The sequence below is a fragment of the Leucopleurus acutus genome (genome assembly GCF_964270905.1).
Source record: "Leucopleurus acutus genome assembly, chromosome: 19".
In the NCBI taxonomy this organism is placed as follows: domain Eukaryota; kingdom Metazoa; phylum Chordata; class Mammalia; order Artiodactyla; family Delphinidae; genus Leucopleurus; species Leucopleurus acutus.
Genome location: NC_139161.1, coordinates 31,541,421 through 31,562,514, shown reverse-complemented (window position 1 = coordinate 31,562,514; position 21,094 = coordinate 31,541,421). Strand labels below are relative to the sequence as shown.

Here is a 21,094-nt window from a genome sequence, read left to right as displayed (position 1 = left end):
AAAAACTGGAGAATTCACCAAGAAAGGGGAAATCACAGGACCTAGGAAACAGAAGGTGCAAACAGGAGCGCGGTGAAGGGGATCCCGGATGACCTCTGTGTTCTGACATCGGGGGCAGGCGGTCCAGTTGCTTCTAATATTTTAGAAACAACTTAAATAGCCAACAACGGAGTTAAGGTTACATAAACTGTGAACTGTATTCATAGAATGGAATATTATGCAACCATTAAATATAAATTTATAAAAACATGTAAAGGATATTTTGTCATGTTAAATGAAAAATGAGCTAGATAGAGAATATATCTACCATATGATCAAAATTATGTGTACAAAAAAGTTATCCATTTTTTCCATAGAAAATAATGGAAGAAAATAGGCCAAAATGTTCAAACATAGAGTGTCTTTGAGGTGAGAGATGGATGATTCTTTTTCTTCCTTTATATTTTTCTGTGTTTCCCAAATGTTCTATAATGGGAATGGGGAGGGGGAATCCTCACTTTTTAAAAGTATAATCTTTTGTTACGTTTCCAAATCTAAACTAATTTAAGGGCTCTGCCTCAACTAGGAGTCATAAAAGACAACGATATTTCCATACACATGAAGGCTATCAGAGCAGAAGGGAAGCTTTAGAGATCTCATCCAACTGTCCCATGTGGCAGATGAGGAACGTGAGGCCCAGAGAGATGAACAGACAAGCACAGGAAGATACAATTAGATGTGTGAGGGCAGGAATCTGATCCCAGGCCTCATAATGCCATCTAACTGCTCTTCCCATTTCACCACATGCCCTCCCTCAATCTTCACAATCCAGGTTATTAAATGTTTCAGCATTGCCACTCCAAGTGTGGCCTGGGAACCATCAACATTAGACCAGTTATTAGAAATGAAGACTCTCAGTCCTCATCCCTGAAAAAGGAAATAAGAATCTGCTTTTTAACAAGACAGTCCAGGGCACAGTTTCTCAGAGAAGTAACAAAATAAGAGAAATTTTCTCTTTGATGGTTTAGATTGAAGCAACTTCGGTGACAAAGTTAAAACAAAGTGATCTCAGCCCCAACACTGGGTTTGTGACAACAATCATGTACCTCTGTTTTCCTCATCTGTAAAATGGGGATGATAAATTTAGCATGGCGCGTGGTAAGTGCAGAGATTGAAGCTGGGGTGCAGTAAGCCATTACAAACAGGGCTAATAAATCCTTCTTGTTAGGCATGTTTCAACAGTCCTGGCACTCTGGGAGAGCTGGGGCTCTTCGCACAGTGCTTGGCACATAGTAAGCCCTCAGCTTTCTGTTTAATAAGTAACTAGCGGGAGCGCAGGTGACAGCTACCAATTTTTTACTTGGATTGTCCTGTTCTATCAGAACATAACACTCTCAAAACTGCCAGTTTTCTCCCTTACAACTTTCAAAACTGTGCCAGCTCCCACCTCCACCAGTGAGGCTGGAAGTCACAGAAAAGGTTAATTTATACTGTGTAAATCATTCATGCTAGAACTCTCGCTGATTACAGACTCAGAAGACTCAACCATCCATCCTCTCTAACGCCCCCACCTAATTGTTACTCCGCCCACTGTTCTCCCTAAGCCACGCCCACGGGGGCCGCCCTTCCCATCCTGCTCCTCCTCCCCCTCCCCAAGGCCCTGCCGCCGCAGGCCTCTCGGCCTTCCGGTCGCATATTACACTCAGTCCAGCAGCCGAGCTCTAGCCGCAGGCCCCGCCCTCGCCCGCGGCTCCAGTGGACCCGGGCAGCTCCAGTGGCGTCCGCACGACCCCGCAGGCCTCCTGGTGGCGCAAGGGTGCGAGGAAGGCCCGAAACCTGGCCCCGGGAGCCGCGCCACCGCCCCAGACTAGGTAGGGCCGGAGGGGCGGGTGGGGCCGGGGCCCTGGCCCCTGAGGCCTCGCGAGAGGGGCGGGGCCGCGCGGTGGGCGGGGGCGGGCCTGAGGGAGGCCGCGCGGGCCCACGAGCTGCAGTACGGGTATGTTTGCTGGGTGTGGGCTAATGGTTACGGGAGCCAGCAGGCTTCGTGCGGCCCACGCGCGCTGTCGCGCCCAAAGAGTGGGCGCCGCACCGGCCTTCCCGTGGGGGCAGCCTGTACATTGTGATTGCGCCTTTCCCCGTGCCGGACGAGGTGAGGAGGCGGTGGCCGGGCCCAAGGAGGAGGGAGGGGACGGAGCGTGACAGCCCTGGGCGCCGCCCCCTCGGCGCCGCAGGTCCGCGGCGCGGCCACCCGGAGGCACTGGGGTCGCGCCGCGGGGAAGACGGCGCGCGTGCCCCTCCTTGGAGAGAGCGGAGCCACCTGGGCCGACGGCGCTTTTGGGATGCCCTGAAAGGCAGGAAGGAGGGCGGGACGGGGACAGCGAGCCCGAGGTGGACCCGCCCGTGTCTCTCCTAGTTAGAAATAGACCTTGGGGAAGATGGAAGGGGAGAAGCGGCCGGCGCCTTACGAGGGCCTGTTTGCGGACGGGCACCTGGTCCTGTGGACGCTGTGCTCGGTGCTGCTGCCCGTGTTCATCACCTTCTGGTGCAGCCTCCAGCGGTCGCGCCGGCAGCTGCACCGCAGGGACATCTTCCGCAAGAGCAAGCATGGGTGGCGCGACACGGACCTGTTCAGCCATCCCACCTACTGCTGCGTGTGCGCGCAGCACATCCTGCAGGGCGCCTTCTGCGACTGCTGCGGGCTCCGCGTGGACGAGGGCTGCCTCAAGAAGGCCGACAAGCGCTTTCACTGCAAGGAGATCATGCTCAAGAATGACAGCAAGGCCTTGGACGCCATGCACCACCACTGGATCCGGGGCAACGTGCCCCTGTGCAGTTACTGTGTGGTTTGCAAGCAGCAATGCGGCAGTCAACCCAAGCTCTGCGATTACAGGTACGGCCTTTGTGGGTACTGATTGTCCCACGATGCTTGGAGGGAGTCAGGATTTCAAAGAGTGGGCGTAGCAGCCTGCTTTGATCTCCACAAATGGCCTCAACTGCCCACTTAGAGGGCACAAGCTAATAAATAGTCCTGGTATTATATACAGTGAGGCAGCTTTGCAATAGTCATTTGCCTCGTTGATTCATCTAGCCTACACTCCTTAGCCAACTTGCCCTTTTGGGTAATAAAACTTGGCTCTTAACTTTCATCCAGAGGTCTCTAAGTGCCACATACTTTATGGCCACTGTATGTTATATTTTAGCTTTTGTTTCTATTGTTTAGCTCCATTTTGCATGAGAAAAAATGAAGTATGAACAAATTAACTTTTCCCTAGAGTCTCAAAACTGATTCATCCTGAGTGTTGTGTTATGAATGTACAATGAAAACAAGTGTCATTCCAGAGGAGCACTTTAAGTATCTTTTCTAATCTATATTCGGTGCTATAGTGAAATACACTCCAAAAGAACACTCCTTTTGCCAGATGGTGTTTCAGGACCTGTAGCATCTTAGACAAGTGACTTTGATTAATCCAAGAATATTTTAATCGCTTTTAAATACACACTGGACAACACATTTGTGTTCTTAAATGTTGTCTGAAAATAGGTGAAGATGTCCTTTCCTCATGTTAGAGGTTGGTAATAAAAGGGGATGCTGCTTTGCAGATTATCTGTTCTAACTCATTTGAGAGAATTTGATAGTTCAGAGAAATTTACTCAGTGGTAAAGTAGAACTGGCATCCTGGATTTCTAACCCCCAGTACAGGGTTAGGAATACTAACCCCTAGCCTCTTCTCTGCCTTAAGTCTGGACATCTTCATTGTGATGGGTTTTGTTTCTGACAAGTTGAAAAGTCCCTAAACATATTTAAGAACAGAAATAGAAAGCTGGCATGAGATAGCAAGTTACTTTTTTGATTATATTTTGTTTATTTTATTTAAAAATCCTTTTTTTAATTAGCATGAGCATTGTTATATCAACAATTATTTTTAAATCTTATTTTAAATAATTTTATACTTAAGATTTAGACTTTAAAAGTTACCAAAATATATACTTTAAACAACTACAGAGATTTATAACCATTTTTACTTGATATCTTTCAAATTCAGATGTCTTTTTGGCATCAGTGAGAGCTAGGTTACCAGTGTCTTTTAAAAAATTTCATAATTGTCTCCCTAGTTAAGCTTCAGTCTTGGAGAATTGGGATTAGTTGGAAAGAAGGCATGAATTGAATATTGTTTTATTTCCTTCCCTTCTTTGTGTCTGTGCAGAATTAGATTAAAATGGCTTCTATAAATATCTTAACTGCATTTCATATACTCCTTAACAAATAATCATAATGCTCTGATTCTCCAACCAAATGATCTTTCTAGAAATGCATATCTGATTGGGGTTTCTGCTCTGTTTAAAACGCTTCAATTACCCCCATCACTTAAAGTGATGGTCTTTCAGTGTTAACTCCAAGTGCTTAACGTGGTATACAAGGTCCTCGTGCTCTTTGGACCCTGCCTGCCTGTCTAGTCTTATCTACCACCATCTGCATTAAACTTTATGCACCAGCAACATCAGGCTGGTTGTGGTTTCCTTTAAATACCCTTTTCATACTACCCTTTTTTTTCTCAAGGCTTAAGTATCCTCCTCCTGGCTAGCTTCTAGGCATCCTTCAAAGATTTTTTTTTTTTAATTTATTTGGCTGCGCTGTGTCTTAGTTGCAGCATGCGGGAACTTTTAGTTGCGGCATGCAGGATCTAGTTCCCTGACCAGGGGTCGAACCCTGGCCCCCTGCATTGAGAGTGCAGAGTCTTAACCACTGGACCACCAGGGAAGTCCCTCTAGGCATCCTAATGACTCATCTTGTGCCCTTTACTCCAGGAACACTTCCCTAATCTACTCACCCCTGCCCCCAATTTTTCCTTCTTAATGATGACATCATATCCTATATCTCAGTAGTTCTCAAAGTAAGGTCCCCAGACCAGCAGCATCAGTATTACTTGGAAACTTGTTACAAATGCAAATTCTAACACAGATTTAGATTTACACACTAAATAAAATATTTGTATTTAATACAAAATAAAATGTTTACAATATTTGAGACATACTTAGACCAAAAATTGTTTGTTGTTTATCTGTAATTCACATTTAACTGAGCATCTTCTATTTTTCCTGGCAGTGTTAGCCCCAGTCCAGACACACTGAATCAGAAACTTGGGCTGGCAACCAACAATCTTTGCCTAACAGGCCCTGCAGATAATTCTAAAGTTTAAGAACCACTGCTATATTTATGTACTTCTTAAACATGAGCCTCTGTCCTTAATTTTGTGTTCCCTCCTTTGAGCACAGTGAACATGGCAGTGATAGGTCTCCTTTTCTGCCTTAGCTTGTTCTTACTGGTTACTGAGCAGTCTGTTCCCAGCATGCTGGAACTCCTCACCCATGGTAAAAATGGTTCCTGTATAATTTAGGAAGTGTTTATCATTCCCAGGAGAAGAGAGCACAGTGTCCTGAAGTAGTATGTATTTTATAATATTCTGATTTATTTTAGCAGATAATTTTATGCAGGATTACAGTCTGCTGTGACCTTCTGTAGGAATGAGATATTTTGGAAAAAGGAAGAGAATAAATATTTACAACCTTTAAACACAGACCAGACTGTCCCTCTCTGGATTTTATCCAGCCCTGGGGAGGGCTCCTTCTGTGTCTGCGTCACATTCTTGAGAAGTCTAAGATTTCAAGTGGACTGTGAAGACTGTTCAACAAGGTCGCATTTTGAAGGGCCATATGACAGGTGGTAACTGATTTTAAAAGCTACAGAATAAGTGACAAAGGACTTTTAATTTATACTCACTGTCGTTATTTAGTTTTCACATATTAAGCATATATTTTGTGCCAGGCACTGTGCTGGATCCTATTTTCCCTGTAGGCTTCTTTCTTTTCTGTGTTTTCCTGCCTCTGCCCCAACCACGGCAGAGTATGTCTGCACCTAGTATCATCTTATCACTGCTCCCCACACTTCTTTTGTTTCTTCTAACCTCTATTCTGACTAAAATAGGAAATCAGGTTCTATTTTTAAGTATTCATTATGTTTATTGAGTAAACCTTTGTTCCTTATAGTGTTCTGTCTCTCATTAAGAAAACTTTTTGGTTTATATTGTATTTTTATTTATAAAAACCTTTATAAAACGCTTTTTTATTTATTAAAAAACCTTTTATTTATAAGGCCTTTTCTTCATTACACCCCCCTCCACACACACACACACACACACACAGTGATTAATAAAACAGGCTTCTGACTCTTGGAAGGTAATTACATTGGCAGCTTTACTCTAGGCTTTGATCTTAAACTTTATGATTCTGGATTCTAATGTTTATTCATTTCATTAATTATCCAAAACAATGAAAGGGTACCAAATTATCTTCTGGAGCAGAGGTGAGCATACTTTTTCTATAAAGAGCCAAACTAAGTATTTCAGGCTTTGCAGACCATATGGTCTGTTATAATTACTTCACTCTACCGTCCATCATAGTACAAAACTAGCAACAGACAGCACATAAATGAATGGCGTAGCTATATTCCAATAAAACTTATTCACAGAATTAGGAGGCAGATGTATTTGTAGTTTGCCAACCCCATTCTAGTGTGAATTTCATAGATGACCATCTCAGCTTCACATATAATTCTGTTGCCTCTTCTAGCATACTAAAGAAGAGAGCTATTGTGAACAGGTAACTTTAGAGAAGACTTTTTTTTTTTTAATAAAACAGTCATACCCCTGCACAAGAATGGCACATAGGGTAATGTTCTGTGTCTTCATAAGGATAAGTTACATAATTATGTTTACTTGTCAGAACTCAGCAGATGTACATATTTGTACATTTCATCATATATAAATTTTACATTGAAAGAAAAAAACCTATAAACAAATACTGAACTCAAGGTAGTGATATGCCTGCTTGCTGAGGTGTTTAAGAGATATTCTAATGTCTGCGATTTATGTTTAATGCACCAAAAATAAGATAGATTAATGGATAGATAGAAATGAAACAAAGCAGTTACAGTTAATATATTAATGTTGGAATATAGGTGGTGGGCTTACCTGTGTTCCTGTAAAAAAAATTTTTTTAATGCAAAAACACTTAAAAAAGCAAGGAACTAATAAGAACCTACTGTATAGCACAGGGAACTCCACTCAGTACTACTCTGTAATGGCCTATATGGGAAAAGAATCTAAAAAAGAGTGGATATATGTATAACTGATTCACTTTGCTGTACACCTGAAACTAACACAACATTGGAAATCAACTATACTCCAATAAAAATTAAATTGTGTGTGTGTGTGTGTGTGTGTGTGTGTATAAAAGCAAGGAGACTATCATTGTGTTTTGGAAATACTTGCTGAAGTATTGAAAGGTCAAATCTCATAATGTCCATAATTTACTTTCAAATGATTTAGCAAAATATGAGTTTATTTTGAAAGAGAGAGAAAATGTGGGAGAAAATGTTACTTAAGAATCAGAGTTAAGGGTTGGTTTAAGGGTATTCATTTTGCTATTCTTTTGACTTCTGTGTAGGTTTAAAATTTTTCAAAATAAAAAGTTGGGGAAAGAATAAAGATCATAAACAATCACTCAAAGACATGACTGCTAAAACTAACTAAGTATCAAGACATTATTAGTAATGTCTTATTTTCCCATCAGGTTTGAAATCTAGGTCAAATAAAATACCAATTACAAAATTTATATCGAGAACAGGTCTCGATTTTGATTGTGGTATTTCTCAGGAAAAATATAAAGCTGAATAAGGAGTAAGTATTTTGGCTTTACCTTTACAGAGCAAAGGCTGATAATAGCCATCACCTTGGTTAAGAGTCTTTTCTGAAATTTATGAGAACTTATTAAATGATAAAGGTGTCACAAATCGGTGGGATAGAAAAGATTACTTTATAAATCATGCTAGGACATGTGCTCTTTGAGGAAATAAAAGTTGACTCTTTATATCACACTCTGTACCAAAATAAACTCCAGATGGATTGAAGCAGGAGTTCTTAGTTCATAGATAGATAAGGTTCCAGGAAGCCTGACACTTTCATGAGATTCTCAGTGGAATCTGTAGCCCCAGAAGGTTAAGAAGCACTGAATTAAAGGCATAAATATGAAAACAAGTGTGAGGGGGGAATAGCTATAGGCAAATATCTAATTTGGAAAGGTAAAGGACTTCAGAGCATGAAAGCATTTAAATAAACCACAAAGGGAAGTACAGATCTGTCTAGCAAAAAATAAACTAAAGTACATTAAAAGGTAAATTTAAGAGAAAACTGAAATGTTTGCAATAACTATGACAGAAAAGAAGTTGATATCCTATATAAATTAAAAGTACATGGAGTTATTAAAACCTAGTAAAAGATGAATATAGACCATGAATCAATTCACAAAATATTATGATATATCCATGTGATATGATATTAATATTCTTAACAAACCATGTTTTTTAAAAAATACTTAATGGCATAGGACAGAATTCATGATACAATTTCCAAAGAAAAGTACGGTCCAGATATATATATAAAAATACATCATATCCCTAACCTGAAAAATAAACATATAGGGACTGTAAAACTGAGAATAAATACATCAAAAAGTTAAGAGTAACTATCTCTGGATGACTTTTATGTCTTTCTGTATTTTCTAAATTCTAAAGCATAAGCCAATATCATCTAAAATACAGTTTTAAAAATTTATACAAGTAGTTCATGAATACATACTGGTGTTTAGAAACTCAAGCAATACCAAAGAACATAGAGTAAAAAGAGAATGTTCTTCTCATCCCTCGGTCCCATTTTTCTTCCCAGAGGAAACCATTGTGAAATAATTCAGTGGGTTTCCTTTCAGGTTATTTTCGGTAATAATATACTAGTTTAAAGTTAACGGTAGAGCGGTAGGTGGAGGTGGTATACTTTGGCTGCATTAGCAGTCTGTCGTCGTTTCTCAAGCTTAGGTTGAAAGCAAGTGTTAACAGGGTTATCATGCAAGTTAATTTACAATTTTCCCTTTAACAGATCCTGCAGATAATTGTAATTTGGGCAGTAAATAGGATTCTTGGGTTAATAGCAGTAATTACTTGATAAAACTGAACATCCAGCTGAAAAAAAACTTTAAAATAGAAGTCCAAGAGAGTTGACCTTGGGGTGAAAGAGTTTTTATCCTCTTTTTATTTTTAATTTATTTATTTAATTATAACCATTGTTTTCTGTTGACCTGTTTTTGTCTGTACAGTCAGATTTGCCTTATCTGTGAGTGGATTAAATACTTAGTAGATTAATAATAGAAACCCAGGACCTTTGCCAGTACTATTCTCTGCTTGTTTCATGCACGCATTCAAATGTAGAGGCAAATTAGAACATAAATATCTGTCTGTACTTCAGATGCAAACATATAGATTAGTTTCATATTAACTGCCAATAAGAAGTTGACTATTTTACTATATTTGCTAAAGTGTTCACAGATGGTTATAAGTCAGGCGGTTTTCACACTGGACCCTGAGGAACTCTTTTAAGGACCCAGGCCAATGGGGCATTTAAGCTAAAGGCCTTTAGGCCTCACGAACCTACTCCAGCCAAAGCACAAATCGATAGTACACAAAACCATTGTTCTAGACCAGCTTTGTTTATGTGGATTATATCTACTAATATTTACCACGTTGTAAATTAAAACTGAGAAATTGTTTAAATATTCATTTTAAAAATAACAATAATGGTAACAAAATATTTTTGTGAAAATTTAGTGAGAAGATTGGCATCGTTTTACTTTTTTGGTACATTTCTTTGGTGTGGAAGTCAGCTAGCGCCTCCTATCTACTTCTGCATTCAGTCTGTTGATTTAGCACATATCATATAGCTTCCGGAAAACTCCACCGTATATTTTGGATAGAATGAAGGTGAAATAACATATTATTATTCAAATGATTTTAACCTCAGAGACACCCTGAAAGGATCTTCCCCAGACCGCACTTTAAGAACCACTGTTAGATTAAACTGTCAAGTATGCTCAAAGTTTATTGTTCTAGGGACTTCCCTGGTGGTCCAGTGGTTATGACTCTGCACTTCTACTGCAGGGGGCACGGTTTTGATCCCTGGTCAGGGAACTAAGATCCCACATGCCGCATGGCCTCCCCCCCAAAAAAAGGGCATTAAAAAAAAAGTTCATTGCTCTATTTTCACTGTGCAGATACAGTTATAAGTTTTTTATTTGCCAGATTTTTTCATTGGTGATGAAATTACTATTTCAGTTTTTTTTTTGACAAAAATGATTGGTTTGCAGATGAGTAAGATTGTGGTTTAAAGTTAATTATTGTCTTTGTTTTTTCCTTCCCTCAGGTGCATTTGGTGTCAGAAAACAGTACATGATGAGTGTATGAAAAATAGCTTAAAGAATGAACAGTGTGATTTTGGAGAATTCAAAAACCTCATCATTCCACCAAGTTATTTAACCTCCATTAATCAGATGCGTAAAGACAAAAAAACAGATTATGCAATGGTAATCAGAGTTTACTTTTCCTTATGTAACTGATTTCCAAAAAGTTATTTAAGTCAGTGTATGAAACACAGCTGTGTGTGTGAGAAGACTCATTATGGTAAGCCATAATGCCCTACCCACTTGCTAAAGATGTGCCGCAAATTTTGGCGCTCGAGTTCTTTCAGGTCTGAAGGGAAATTGGAATATGTTATATTAATGGATCCTAAATCACTGAGTCCAAATCACTTGAGGAGCTTTTTAAAAATACAGACTTCTGAGCCCACCTCCATCACCATGTTTGATTTAGTAGATCTAGGGTAAGTCCCAGGAATCTGTATTTTGTTTAAGTCCTCAGATGATTCTGATGAACAGTCGGATTTGGGATTCATGATTATTGTCAGTGAAAACAGATTTTCCTCAGACGTTGTTCTAAAAGTATTTTTTCGTTTGGAACCTCACGTAGGGGCCTGGAGATAAGTTTATGTTGCGCGTTAGATGCCCCCACAGATAATGGTGAGCATTAAAGCTGTTGACAATACTTGGCAGTATGTATGTGTATGAAAATTGGTACAAACATCTTTCAGTCTTCATGTAGTTCTGAAGGAAAAACTGTAAAATCTGCAATTATTTCCTGCTTGAATGTCCCAAAGTAGTTAAACTATTTCATTCTAAAACTAAATTGTGTTTTTTCCAAGTTCGGATTTTATATCTTAAATGTCATCTTTGTCGATATTCCTGCAAAAGAAAGAGGGATGTTAAAATTTAAAACATGTTTAATGTTGTTGTGATACTTATTTTTAAATGGACAACACTTACGTATCTGAATTCAGTCTGAGATCATAGGGGATGAGAATCACTAAGTAAAACCGTGGAACATCTTCATTAATGTTATATCCACAAGGAGAAGGGGAGAGGAAAGAAGTGGTTAGATTAGAGAAACATTAATTTCATTTGACTTTGGGCTTTGTACAGTTCTGGATTCTTGAATCTATTTCTGAATATCCCATTAAAAAAAAAAAAGCTTGAAAATTAGAATTCATCCAGAAAAGGACAGTCAGGGGTAAGAGAGCAGAGAAGATCAATGTCCATTCTATGAAGGGTTGAAACGTGTTGCCTGGGAGACAAGACTAATAAACAATATAATGCTTAAGGTGTTTGAACACAAGAGTTATATGGAAGAACAAATGAAATTATTCCTTGCCTCAGGAATCAAAAGTAGAACAATGGGGCTTCCCTGGTGGCGCAGTGGTTGAGAGTCCCCCTGCTGATATGGGGGACACGGGTTCGTGTCCCGGTCTGGGAGGATCCCACATGCCACGGAGCTGCTAGGCCCGTGAGCCATGGCCGCTGAGCCTGCACGTCCGGAGCCTGTGCTCCGCAACGGGAGAGGCCACAACAGTGAGAGGCCCACGTACCGCAAAAAAAAAAAAAAAGTAGAACAATTAAAGTTATTGAAAGACAGATTTTTAACTCAATTTAAGTCAGAACTTTCTAATAATTTGATTTAGTAGTGGAATGGGCTGCCTTGTTAGTGAATTCCTTCTTACATGAGTATCCAAGTATATACTGGATGACTTATCTAGAATAATGTAGAAGAGAATTATATATTAAGTAGAAATTAGTTCATTTCTAAGGAACTTTTCCATTCTTAGAATTCTTTGATTTTTATATTGTATCGATTGGGATAGTTGTTCTCTCAGCAAATTTACAGCACTGTTGTTATTAAGAAATGAAAAAACTTATTGCTCACCATCTTTGAGATATTAAGGTCTTTTCACTCACATTAATTTTTTTAGCTAGCATCTAAGCTTGGAAAGCAGTGGACTCCATTAATAATCCTGGCCAACTCTCGTAGTGGAACTAATATGGGAGAAGGACTGCTGGGAGAATTCAGGATCCTCCTCAATCCCGTACAGGTAACCAAAGAGAAAACCTTCCTTTCTGTATTAAACTTTTCATTTTTAGTTTTACATTTTCCGTAAATTGTAATGGCTGTTAATGCTTGAAACCAGTAATCATCTGATTGTAGGGAAGAATAATAATTATGAAAGTATTGAGCCATTCACATATGTGGAGAAAGAGGGGTTCTCATGGTGGGGATGTAAAATGCTGCAGCAACTTTAGAAAACACTTGGACAATTTCTTAAAAAGTCAAACAGGGACTTCCCTGGTGGTCCAGTGGCTAAGGCTCCATGCTCCCAGTGTAGGTGGTCTAGGTTCGATCCCTGGTCAGGGAACTAGATCCCACATGCCACAGCTGAAAGATCCCACACACCGCAACTACAGATCCAACAACGCCGCAATGAAGATCCTGCATGTGGCAGCGAAGATCCCGCGTGCCACAGCTAAGACCCAGCGCAGCCAAATAAATAAATAGATATTTTTTTAAAACAAGAAAGTCAAACATAAATTTACCGTACCCCCTAGAACTTCTAGGAATCTACCCAAGGGAAACAAAAACATATATCCCACAAACACTTTTATGCAAATGTTCATAGCACCATAATTCATAAATAGCCAGAAAGTGAAAATACCCCACTGTCCATCAGTCGGTGGCTGGATAAAACAAAATGTGATATACCCATATGAATGGAATATTCAGTGATAAAAAGGAACTACTGATACATACATACATACTACAATAAATGAACCTCAAAAACATGCTGAGTGAAAGAAGCCCAATGCAGGGGACCCATATTGTATGATTCCATTTATATGACATGTTCAGAAAGGGTAAATCTATAGAAACAGAGAGTAAAACAGTGATTGCTGGAAACTGGGAGTAATTGCACACCAACATTTTTAAATGTAAGAATAAAAGACTCAGACCATTAAGACTGAGCTGACATGCTAGCGGCTTCTATTTTGAAAAACTAAACAACTCATTGTGCAACAATCATAAATGCAGTAACTTTTCTTTCTAATTTGTAATTTTCCCTTTCAACATTACACAACTTAAGGAAATATAAAAATAATTTTAAAAGGAAAGAGAAAGGGGAGTTCCCTGGCTGTCCATTGGTTAGGACTCGGCACTTTCACTGCCGTGGCCTGGGGTTCAGTCCCTGTTCAGGGAACTAAGATCCTGCAAGTCACGTGGCGCAGCCAAAATAAATGAATGAATAAAATTTTAAAGTAAAAGGAAAGAAAATCACCTGCATTATCTCCACACAAATACATCAGTTGTTTTCAGTTGTCCATGTTCTTTCCATGAATTGTCTGTGCATTTACATATTAGCATTTTGTAACAATAATCTAGGTAGAAGTTTACATTCTGTTTTCTTTACCTAAAAGTATATTTTTCCGTGTTGCAACATAGTCCTCATAATTATGTATGAAATGACTAAGAAATAATCAAATGGATATATCTATATCCAGTCTCCTGCTGTTGGAGGTCAAGTTTCTCTCTAAGGTTGTGCCATTATAAATAATGCCACACTAAATATCTTTACACACGGGGCATTTTTGTCTTTTGAAATATTTTCCTAGATCATTTACAGAATTATAGGTATCAAGGATCCTTTCACCTTTATGTCATTTTATGCATATTGCAGAATTGTTTTCCAGAAATTGGTACTAACTTGCACTAGTAATGGAGTTTTTGAATCCAGTATAAAATATGAAGCACTAGTTAAAGGTGAACTTAGCACAGCCTGGTTTTATGTGAACAGCAAAGAGGAAGTATTGTATAATGGATAAACTACAGGATTGAATTTGTATGTTAGCACCTAATTATCAGAGGAAGCGTAGGCAAGTTATTTAACCTTCCTGTGCCTCCATTTCCTGGACAGTAGAATGAGGTTTACTCGTGCTTTGTAGGGTCAGCATTGGGATGATCCACAGTGAATGTAGTCTGGCATAGTGCCTGGCATATTGTTAAAGATAAACGCGTTGTAGCCAGTATTGTTATTTATGCATATCTATGTACTCATCTAGAAGGAAATTATCCTCACAGATGGATGACAGTGTTGGATAAAATAATTTTTTCCTTTTCTTTCACGTCTAGGTTTTTGATGTTACTAAAACTCCCCCTGTCAAAGCCCTGCAACTTTGTACTCTTCTTCCCTATTATTCAGCTCGAGTCCTTGTTTGTGGAGGGGATGGGACTGTGGGCTGGGTCCTGGATGCAGTTGATGAAATGAAGATTAAGGTATCTATCTTTAAGACCTACTTGCCTTTCACAGAAGCACTTCTAAGATAACTATACAGTATTTGTGCTTATATTTTTAATTATGCAGATGAATATTAGAAGACATTGCCAATTTTAAATATTGTGATTGAGCAGTTATTATTATATTTGTATCTTTATTGCTTTGGCTTTAAATTTTACCAAATACTATTACCCTACAAATAGTCTGAAGAGAAAAATCAAAAATATATCTTCTATATTGTAGGGACAAGAGAAATACATTCCACAAGTTGCAGTCTTGCCTCTGGGAACAGGCAACGATCTATCTAATACCTTGGGTTGGGGTACAGGCTATGCGGGAGAAATCCCAGTTGCACAAGTCTTAAGAAACGTGATGGAAGCAGATGGAGTTAAACTAGATAGGTAAGTTATACTTCCCCCCAAAAGTAGATTTCTTGAGCTTTGGGAATATTGTTTGGATTATAAATGAACTTGTATAGTTATAAAGTTAAATGTAATTTAAATGTAAAAAACTATGTTAGTTGTACTTATACATGGATACTGGTGTTTTATTTTGTTGCTGTATATTTTGTTGTTATGTAAGGACTGAAGTCATAAATTAGGCTGAGTACTCATTTCAAAACTTACATACTCACTTAAATGTGCTTATTTCTCCAAATGCTATTTTAATAGAACAACCTCGTCTACCAGGTGTCCAGAGTTGATTGGTAATAATTATAGTTAATTGGCAGTTAATTTGGTAATAATTACTGATTCTTTTTTTAACTTCTGTTTTAGATGGAAAGTTCAAGTAACAAATAAAGGATACTACAACTTAAGAAAACTCAAGGTATGTTTTTAGGGCTGCAGTTTCGAGTGGTCTCAACAAGCATGATGGAGTGCTTCCATTGTGGTGCTGTGATGGGACACAGCGACAGGTCCTTATCTCTAGGGAGCTGGTTATGAAATAGGCTGGGGGTGTGCCTGGTTCCACCCTGGTAGATCAGGCTGGAAATATTTCAGGGGAAGTGACCTGGGAGTTGGTCCTTAAAATTCAAATACAATTTAGATCAACAGAGAAAGGAACAAAAGGCTTCCCAGGTAGAGGAAATAGAGACAAGAGGGTGCACATCATGGTTAGTAAATAGCAATACAGAGATAGCAGATCTGTATTTTTAAAAAGATACTCTGGAGATAGTGTGAAAATAGCTTAGAAACCTGCACTATGACCCAAAACAAGGGCATCTTCGGATGAGGACAATTCAGAGACGCTTTAGAGGTGGAATTGATCAAGACTTGGCGGCTGATTGGTATCAGGGGAAGCGAGAAAAAACGTTACTGCCAGATTGCTAGTTTTTATGACGGGATGTATAGAAGTGACGGTAACCAGGATAAGAAAAATAGAGTTTCAGGTTTGAATAGGAAGAAAATGCATTAAGATTTTGGGCATGTCACCCTTGAGTCTGTGGCCCACTGAACAAGAAGAAATGCAAGCTTATTGCTCAGGAAGAAGATTAAGTGCAGCTAGGTTGAGGGGATCCAGGCTGGATTGGGAAGTAAGATAAGTTAAGCGGGGATCAGCAGCCTGATTGAGACTGAAAAAGCTGAGAGCCTGAGAGTTGCAATGGAAGTAAAAAGCAAATGTAATGGGAACACAGGAGTGGAAAGCCTGGGTGCAAAGTAGAGCCATTTAGATGTAGCATATTAACCAGAAATGGAAAGTGAAATTTATATCTTATAGGATCAACCTTTGAACTGAAGCTTTATCTCTGGAAACTTCACTGGATAGCATAAAATAACTACGCAAAAAGTGAATGCAGAAAGTACTTAATTTTCATAAAGAACACAAAGACTAAGATTTACATATTTATTATATAACACAGGCTTGGATGGAAGCATAATCTGTTGCTTATTTTTACCCTTTTCCACAGGAATTCACAATGAACAACTATTTTTCTGTTGGACCTGATGCTCTTATGGCCCTCAATTTTCACGCTCATCGTGAGAAGGCACCATCTCTGTTTTCTAGCAGAATTCTTAATAAGGTGTGTTGGATAAAATAACCTTTCCTGCTTATCACCTAAGGTACAGTAAAAATCAATAGTTCAATTATATCTAGCACTCTTTCAACTAGATTGAGATAGAACTAACTTATGGAAACATTTACCTGTTCTGTTTTATGTAAGACTGTCAAATTATATCCTTAAATGTATTAAAGTATTTCATAACCACGACCAAATTTTTTTAACTCAGAGTTGGGATGTTTTACAGCATATTTCGCTTAGATGGCAACTAAATGGAATGTATGAGAGCTTATCTTACTTAAATGGCAAGTAGCATTGGAAATAAATTTAGGCAGGATAAATTTTTGGTGAAGTCATAATGGAAAACTAGATTCCATTGGCCTGAAAAGACTCTAAAAGGCAGATGAGGTAAGAAAAGGAGCCGTTTGTTTACCGCACTTTTAACTGGGATCATCTCTGGTTTCTAGTACAATTGATTCCTTTGGTGGAAGTTTTGTCTTGGAATCTTTTTAATGACTTTTGGTGATTGAGCAATAGGATGCAAAAAATAGATACAAAACAGTTTTGTTCCTGGTTCTGTTTTACAAATATTTCAAATTTACAAATAGCTCTCTTTTATTAATATAGTTACTAAGGCAATAAGAATTGCTGTTTATACAGTTGCTAATTAACATCTCAGTGCTTCCATCAACCTTTCTGTATTCAAAAGTGATTATAAAATGTTTGCTAGACTTACCTGTGTTACTTTCATTAAGTAATCTGAAGTACTAGGAAAAGGTGGAATTTTCTAATTTTAACACAGTATTTCTTTATAAGGTGTACCTTTTTGGATAAACTGGGAGAAAACAGCATTTAAGCACAAACCACCCCATCCTACATTCCCCTGAAAAAATGGGCTAATTAAACTCAGAAGTAATGGTGCCCCTTCTTCCATCTGTATCTAGTCCACTCTCTGGATACATGACTCAACCATCACATCAGGGAGCTTTGGTTCAGTGTCTTTTTCTTGCTTACAGGGCTTCTTAGATTGCTTTAATATCATATTTTCTGTCCATTTCTCATAGGCTGTTTACTTATTTTATGGAACCAAAGATTGTTTAGTGCAAGAATGTAAAGATTTGAATAAAAAAGTTGAGGTAAGCTTTTTTTTTTTTACATCTTTATTGGAGTATAATTGCTTTACAATGGTGTGTTAGTTTCAGCTTTATAACAAAGTAAATCAGTTATACATGTACATGTGTTCCCATATCTCTTCCCTCTTGCATCTCCCTCCCTCCCACCCTCCCTATCCCACCCCTCCAGGCAGTCACAAAGCACCGAGCTGATCTCCCTGTGCTGTGCGGCTGCTTCCCACTAGCTATCTAACTTACGTTTGGTAGTGTATATATGTAAGCTTTTAAACTTTTAGGTGGTCTCTGGATTATGAACTTTTTTTTAACGGAAACGCTGAACTTTCTATTAACATATTTTGCTAACACATAGGGAGTATTTATTGTGTACCAGACACTCTACTAAGTGCTTTATACACATTTTCCCACTGAATTCTCACTACAACCTGTAAGGCAGGTACTATTATATTCCCATCTCGCAGAAAACTATTTGAAATTAAATAACTTGCCCACATTCATAAAGTGCCCAAGGATATAGGTAACCAGGATTTGAACCCGGGATTATGTAACTCCAGAGTCTGTTACATAGACAGACTCTGAACAGCGTCCATGTGAGTTCTCTGACACAGTGCCTAACTCATCATGTACTCAGAGGAAGTTTAAGTCCAAAGTTTAACTCCTATTATGGTTGTGATGTGTCTCTCTTACATACTAAAGCAAAATAGAAATGTATGAGCAATAAAGATAGGATATTCATGATTGCTTATTGCTACAGCACCCCTGACATCACGATATGGCAAAGTTTTATATGTATTTCTTGCTTGCTTCAGAAAAGAATCTGTAATGGTTAATAGCAATGGCAAAGACATTAATACAGAGAAACCTAGAACTACTAAAATAAGTAAAAAGGGGGACTTCCTCCACAGTCCAGTGGTTAAGACTCCACACTTCCACTGCAGTGGGTGTGGGTTTGATCCCTGGTTGGGGAACCAAGATCTCACATACCATAGCTCAGCCAAAAAAAAAAAAAAAAGTAAGAAGGGAAGAGCCAAACAATAAACAACTTAGGGAAAGCGTGAAAAAAGAGCCAAGAGGGAGGCGCCTGACCGTATACTCACCAAGGAAAGCTGCTGCGGTGAGGCAGACGCTGAGCTCACGGCACAGGAGGAATGGTGAGGGTTGCCTTAAAAAATGTTGCCTTCTGCTTTTATCATATTTCCTTTTTCCTGGGCTTTGATAGCAGGGGTAGAGTGAAGCATACAAGGTAGCACTTTTTTTTTTTTTGGTCTAATAGTTTATTTATACAAAAATTATTTGTGAAACCACCTACAAAATGCCAGGCACTGTTCTAGGTACTAGCTGTACAGTGATAAATCCCTCGGTCTCACTAAGTTTACAGTCTGGAGAGAAGAAGACATTTAAATCATATTGCAATATGGCATGAGAAGTGATCTGATAAGGAAAATATGCGGTCTTAGAGGAATAGATAAGAGCAGTACATAACCCAGGGACTGGAAACTGTCTAGGGAAAGTGACTGACAAGGAAGTCTTTCTGGAAGAAGTGACAAGCTGCCGTCTGCAAATTAAATAAAACTTAGCTAAGTGAAGAGAGGTGAAAATTATTCTAGGCTTAGAACAGCATGTGTGGAGGCCCAGAGACAAGAGAGAATGTGACATATTTGAGTGTGTTCAAGCTGGACAAGAGCTTGCGGGAGAGAAAGGGATAAGAGAGCTGAGGCTGGAGAGATGGACAGAGGCCAAGATCACAGAGGAACTTGTGACTTGTTAAGGAACTTGGATTTCATCATGAGCACTGAGTCAAGCCATTGAAGGGATGTAATAAGGGGATAAGTGTCAATCTAACCAATCTTTGAGAGATGAATAAGAGGACAGTAAAGCTAGAGAAACGATGGGCTGCTGGACTAGGGTACTGTCAGGAATGATGGAGAAGGATGGTTACTTAGAAGAAGCAGCATCAGTTGTTTTTAGTGATTAATTGGTATGGAGGGTAAAGGCATAGAAGTCAAAGATAATTCCCAGGTTTCTGGTTAGGCTGTGGCATTGGGGGCGGGGGAGTGCTACTCTTTCTTGGCAAAGTTGATTAGGTGCCACAGTCAGTTGGCAGTGTTTTGTGGGCAGTTAGATTTATAGATCTAGCCCAGTTCACTTTCCTGGACAAGCAAAATAGAGCCATCAGCACAGAGGTGGCAATTAGCAAGATAGAAGTGGCTCAGATTTCAATCCAGAGTGTGTAGAGAAGAGAAAGGAGCCCAGTACATAGCTATGTGGAATGCCTTCAACGTGAGGTTGGGAGTAGTGACTGAGGAGGAACATCCAGAGAAGTAGTCTGGTTCCCAGAAAGCAAAGGAGGAGAATAATTCAGGAAAAGAGGAAGGGGTCAACAGTGTGAGGTGCTATTAAAACAGCAAGTTAGATAAAACCTGAAAATATAAGGGGATTCAACAAAAAAGGATTTCTTTGATGACCTTGGTTTTAGAAATTTTCATTTGTTATAATTCATTTATTACAGTAAACATTGAACAGGTGAGAAAGGCCAGGTTACCTGGAGTGAGGAGTAGGAAGCAGTCTTCCTACCAGCTGTCACATCTTATGTGTATGAAAATGGATGGGAATTCTAAGTGAGTATGTCTGGCAGTAGCATACCCTGAAGTAACTTACTCCTTGTATTTCTTTAAAGCTAGAGCTGGATGGTGAGCGAGTAGAACTGCCGAATTTGGAAGGTATTATCGTTCTGAACATTGGCTACTGGGGCGGTGGCTGCAGACTGTGGGAAGGGATGGGAGATGAGACTTACCCTCTAGCCAGGTATGTACATTTGCAAGTGGTTTTTTTAATGTCACTGGTTTCTGTCGTTCTTTGTAGACTTTTAACATTTTCCCCACAGATTTTCTTTATTGTATACCTTGTTAATATCAATACTTAATAAGTTGTTGGTCCACCTATGTTAAAAAGTAATTGTCCTACTGGGGCTGATTTTATTTTATTGCATCACATAATCCATATTTCCTTTGTCCAATTTTAGGCATGATGATGGTTTACTGGAAGTTGTTGGAGTATATGGGTCTTTCCACTGTGCTCAGATTCAAGTGAAACTGGCAAATCCTTTTCGAATAGGACAAGCACATACAGTGCGGGTAGGTGAAATATTGCTACAATGGACCAATTTGTCCATTTCTAAGCCATTGATGTGTAGAAGTAAGTATACGTGCTATACCTTGCCTTGAACCAGTATGTGGTTTACAGCCCATGCTGTTGGTCACCCTCCACCAGGGGTGAGTAGGATGGGGAGAAACAGGAAATATGACCCTCAATCCAGCTGAAGAAATGAAGTGTTCAGGGAAAAAGAATCCCTTAAACAATTGAGGAATAAAGATATATTCAGATTAGTTTTC

The 21,094-nt window shown here is 39.1% G+C and overlaps 1 protein-coding gene across 1 annotated transcript in view; it reads left to right on the top strand.

Annotated features, from left to right (window-relative positions):
* Positions 1–1,973: 1,973 nt before the first annotated feature.
* DGKE (diacylglycerol kinase epsilon) overlaps positions 1,974–21,094 on the top strand; it is a gene marked incomplete at its 3' end in the record, with an annotated part of 19,488 nt that continues 367 nt past the window's right edge. Inside the window, exons 1-10 of the mRNA XM_082861596.1 lie at positions 1,974–2,869; positions 10,284–10,443; positions 12,219–12,338; positions 14,426–14,569; positions 14,814–14,971; positions 15,347–15,398; positions 16,480–16,593; positions 17,637–17,708; positions 20,380–20,507; positions 20,725–20,836. Coding sequence (XP_082717722.1) covers positions 2,415–2,869; positions 10,284–10,443; positions 12,219–12,338; positions 14,426–14,569; positions 14,814–14,971; positions 15,347–15,398; positions 16,480–16,593; positions 17,637–17,708; positions 20,380–20,507; positions 20,725–20,836 — 1,515 coding nt within the window. The 5' untranslated portion in view covers positions 1,974–2,414. The remainder of the gene's footprint in view (positions 2,870–10,283; positions 10,444–12,218; positions 12,339–14,425; positions 14,570–14,813; positions 14,972–15,346; positions 15,399–16,479; positions 16,594–17,636; positions 17,709–20,379; positions 20,508–20,724; positions 20,837–21,094) is intronic.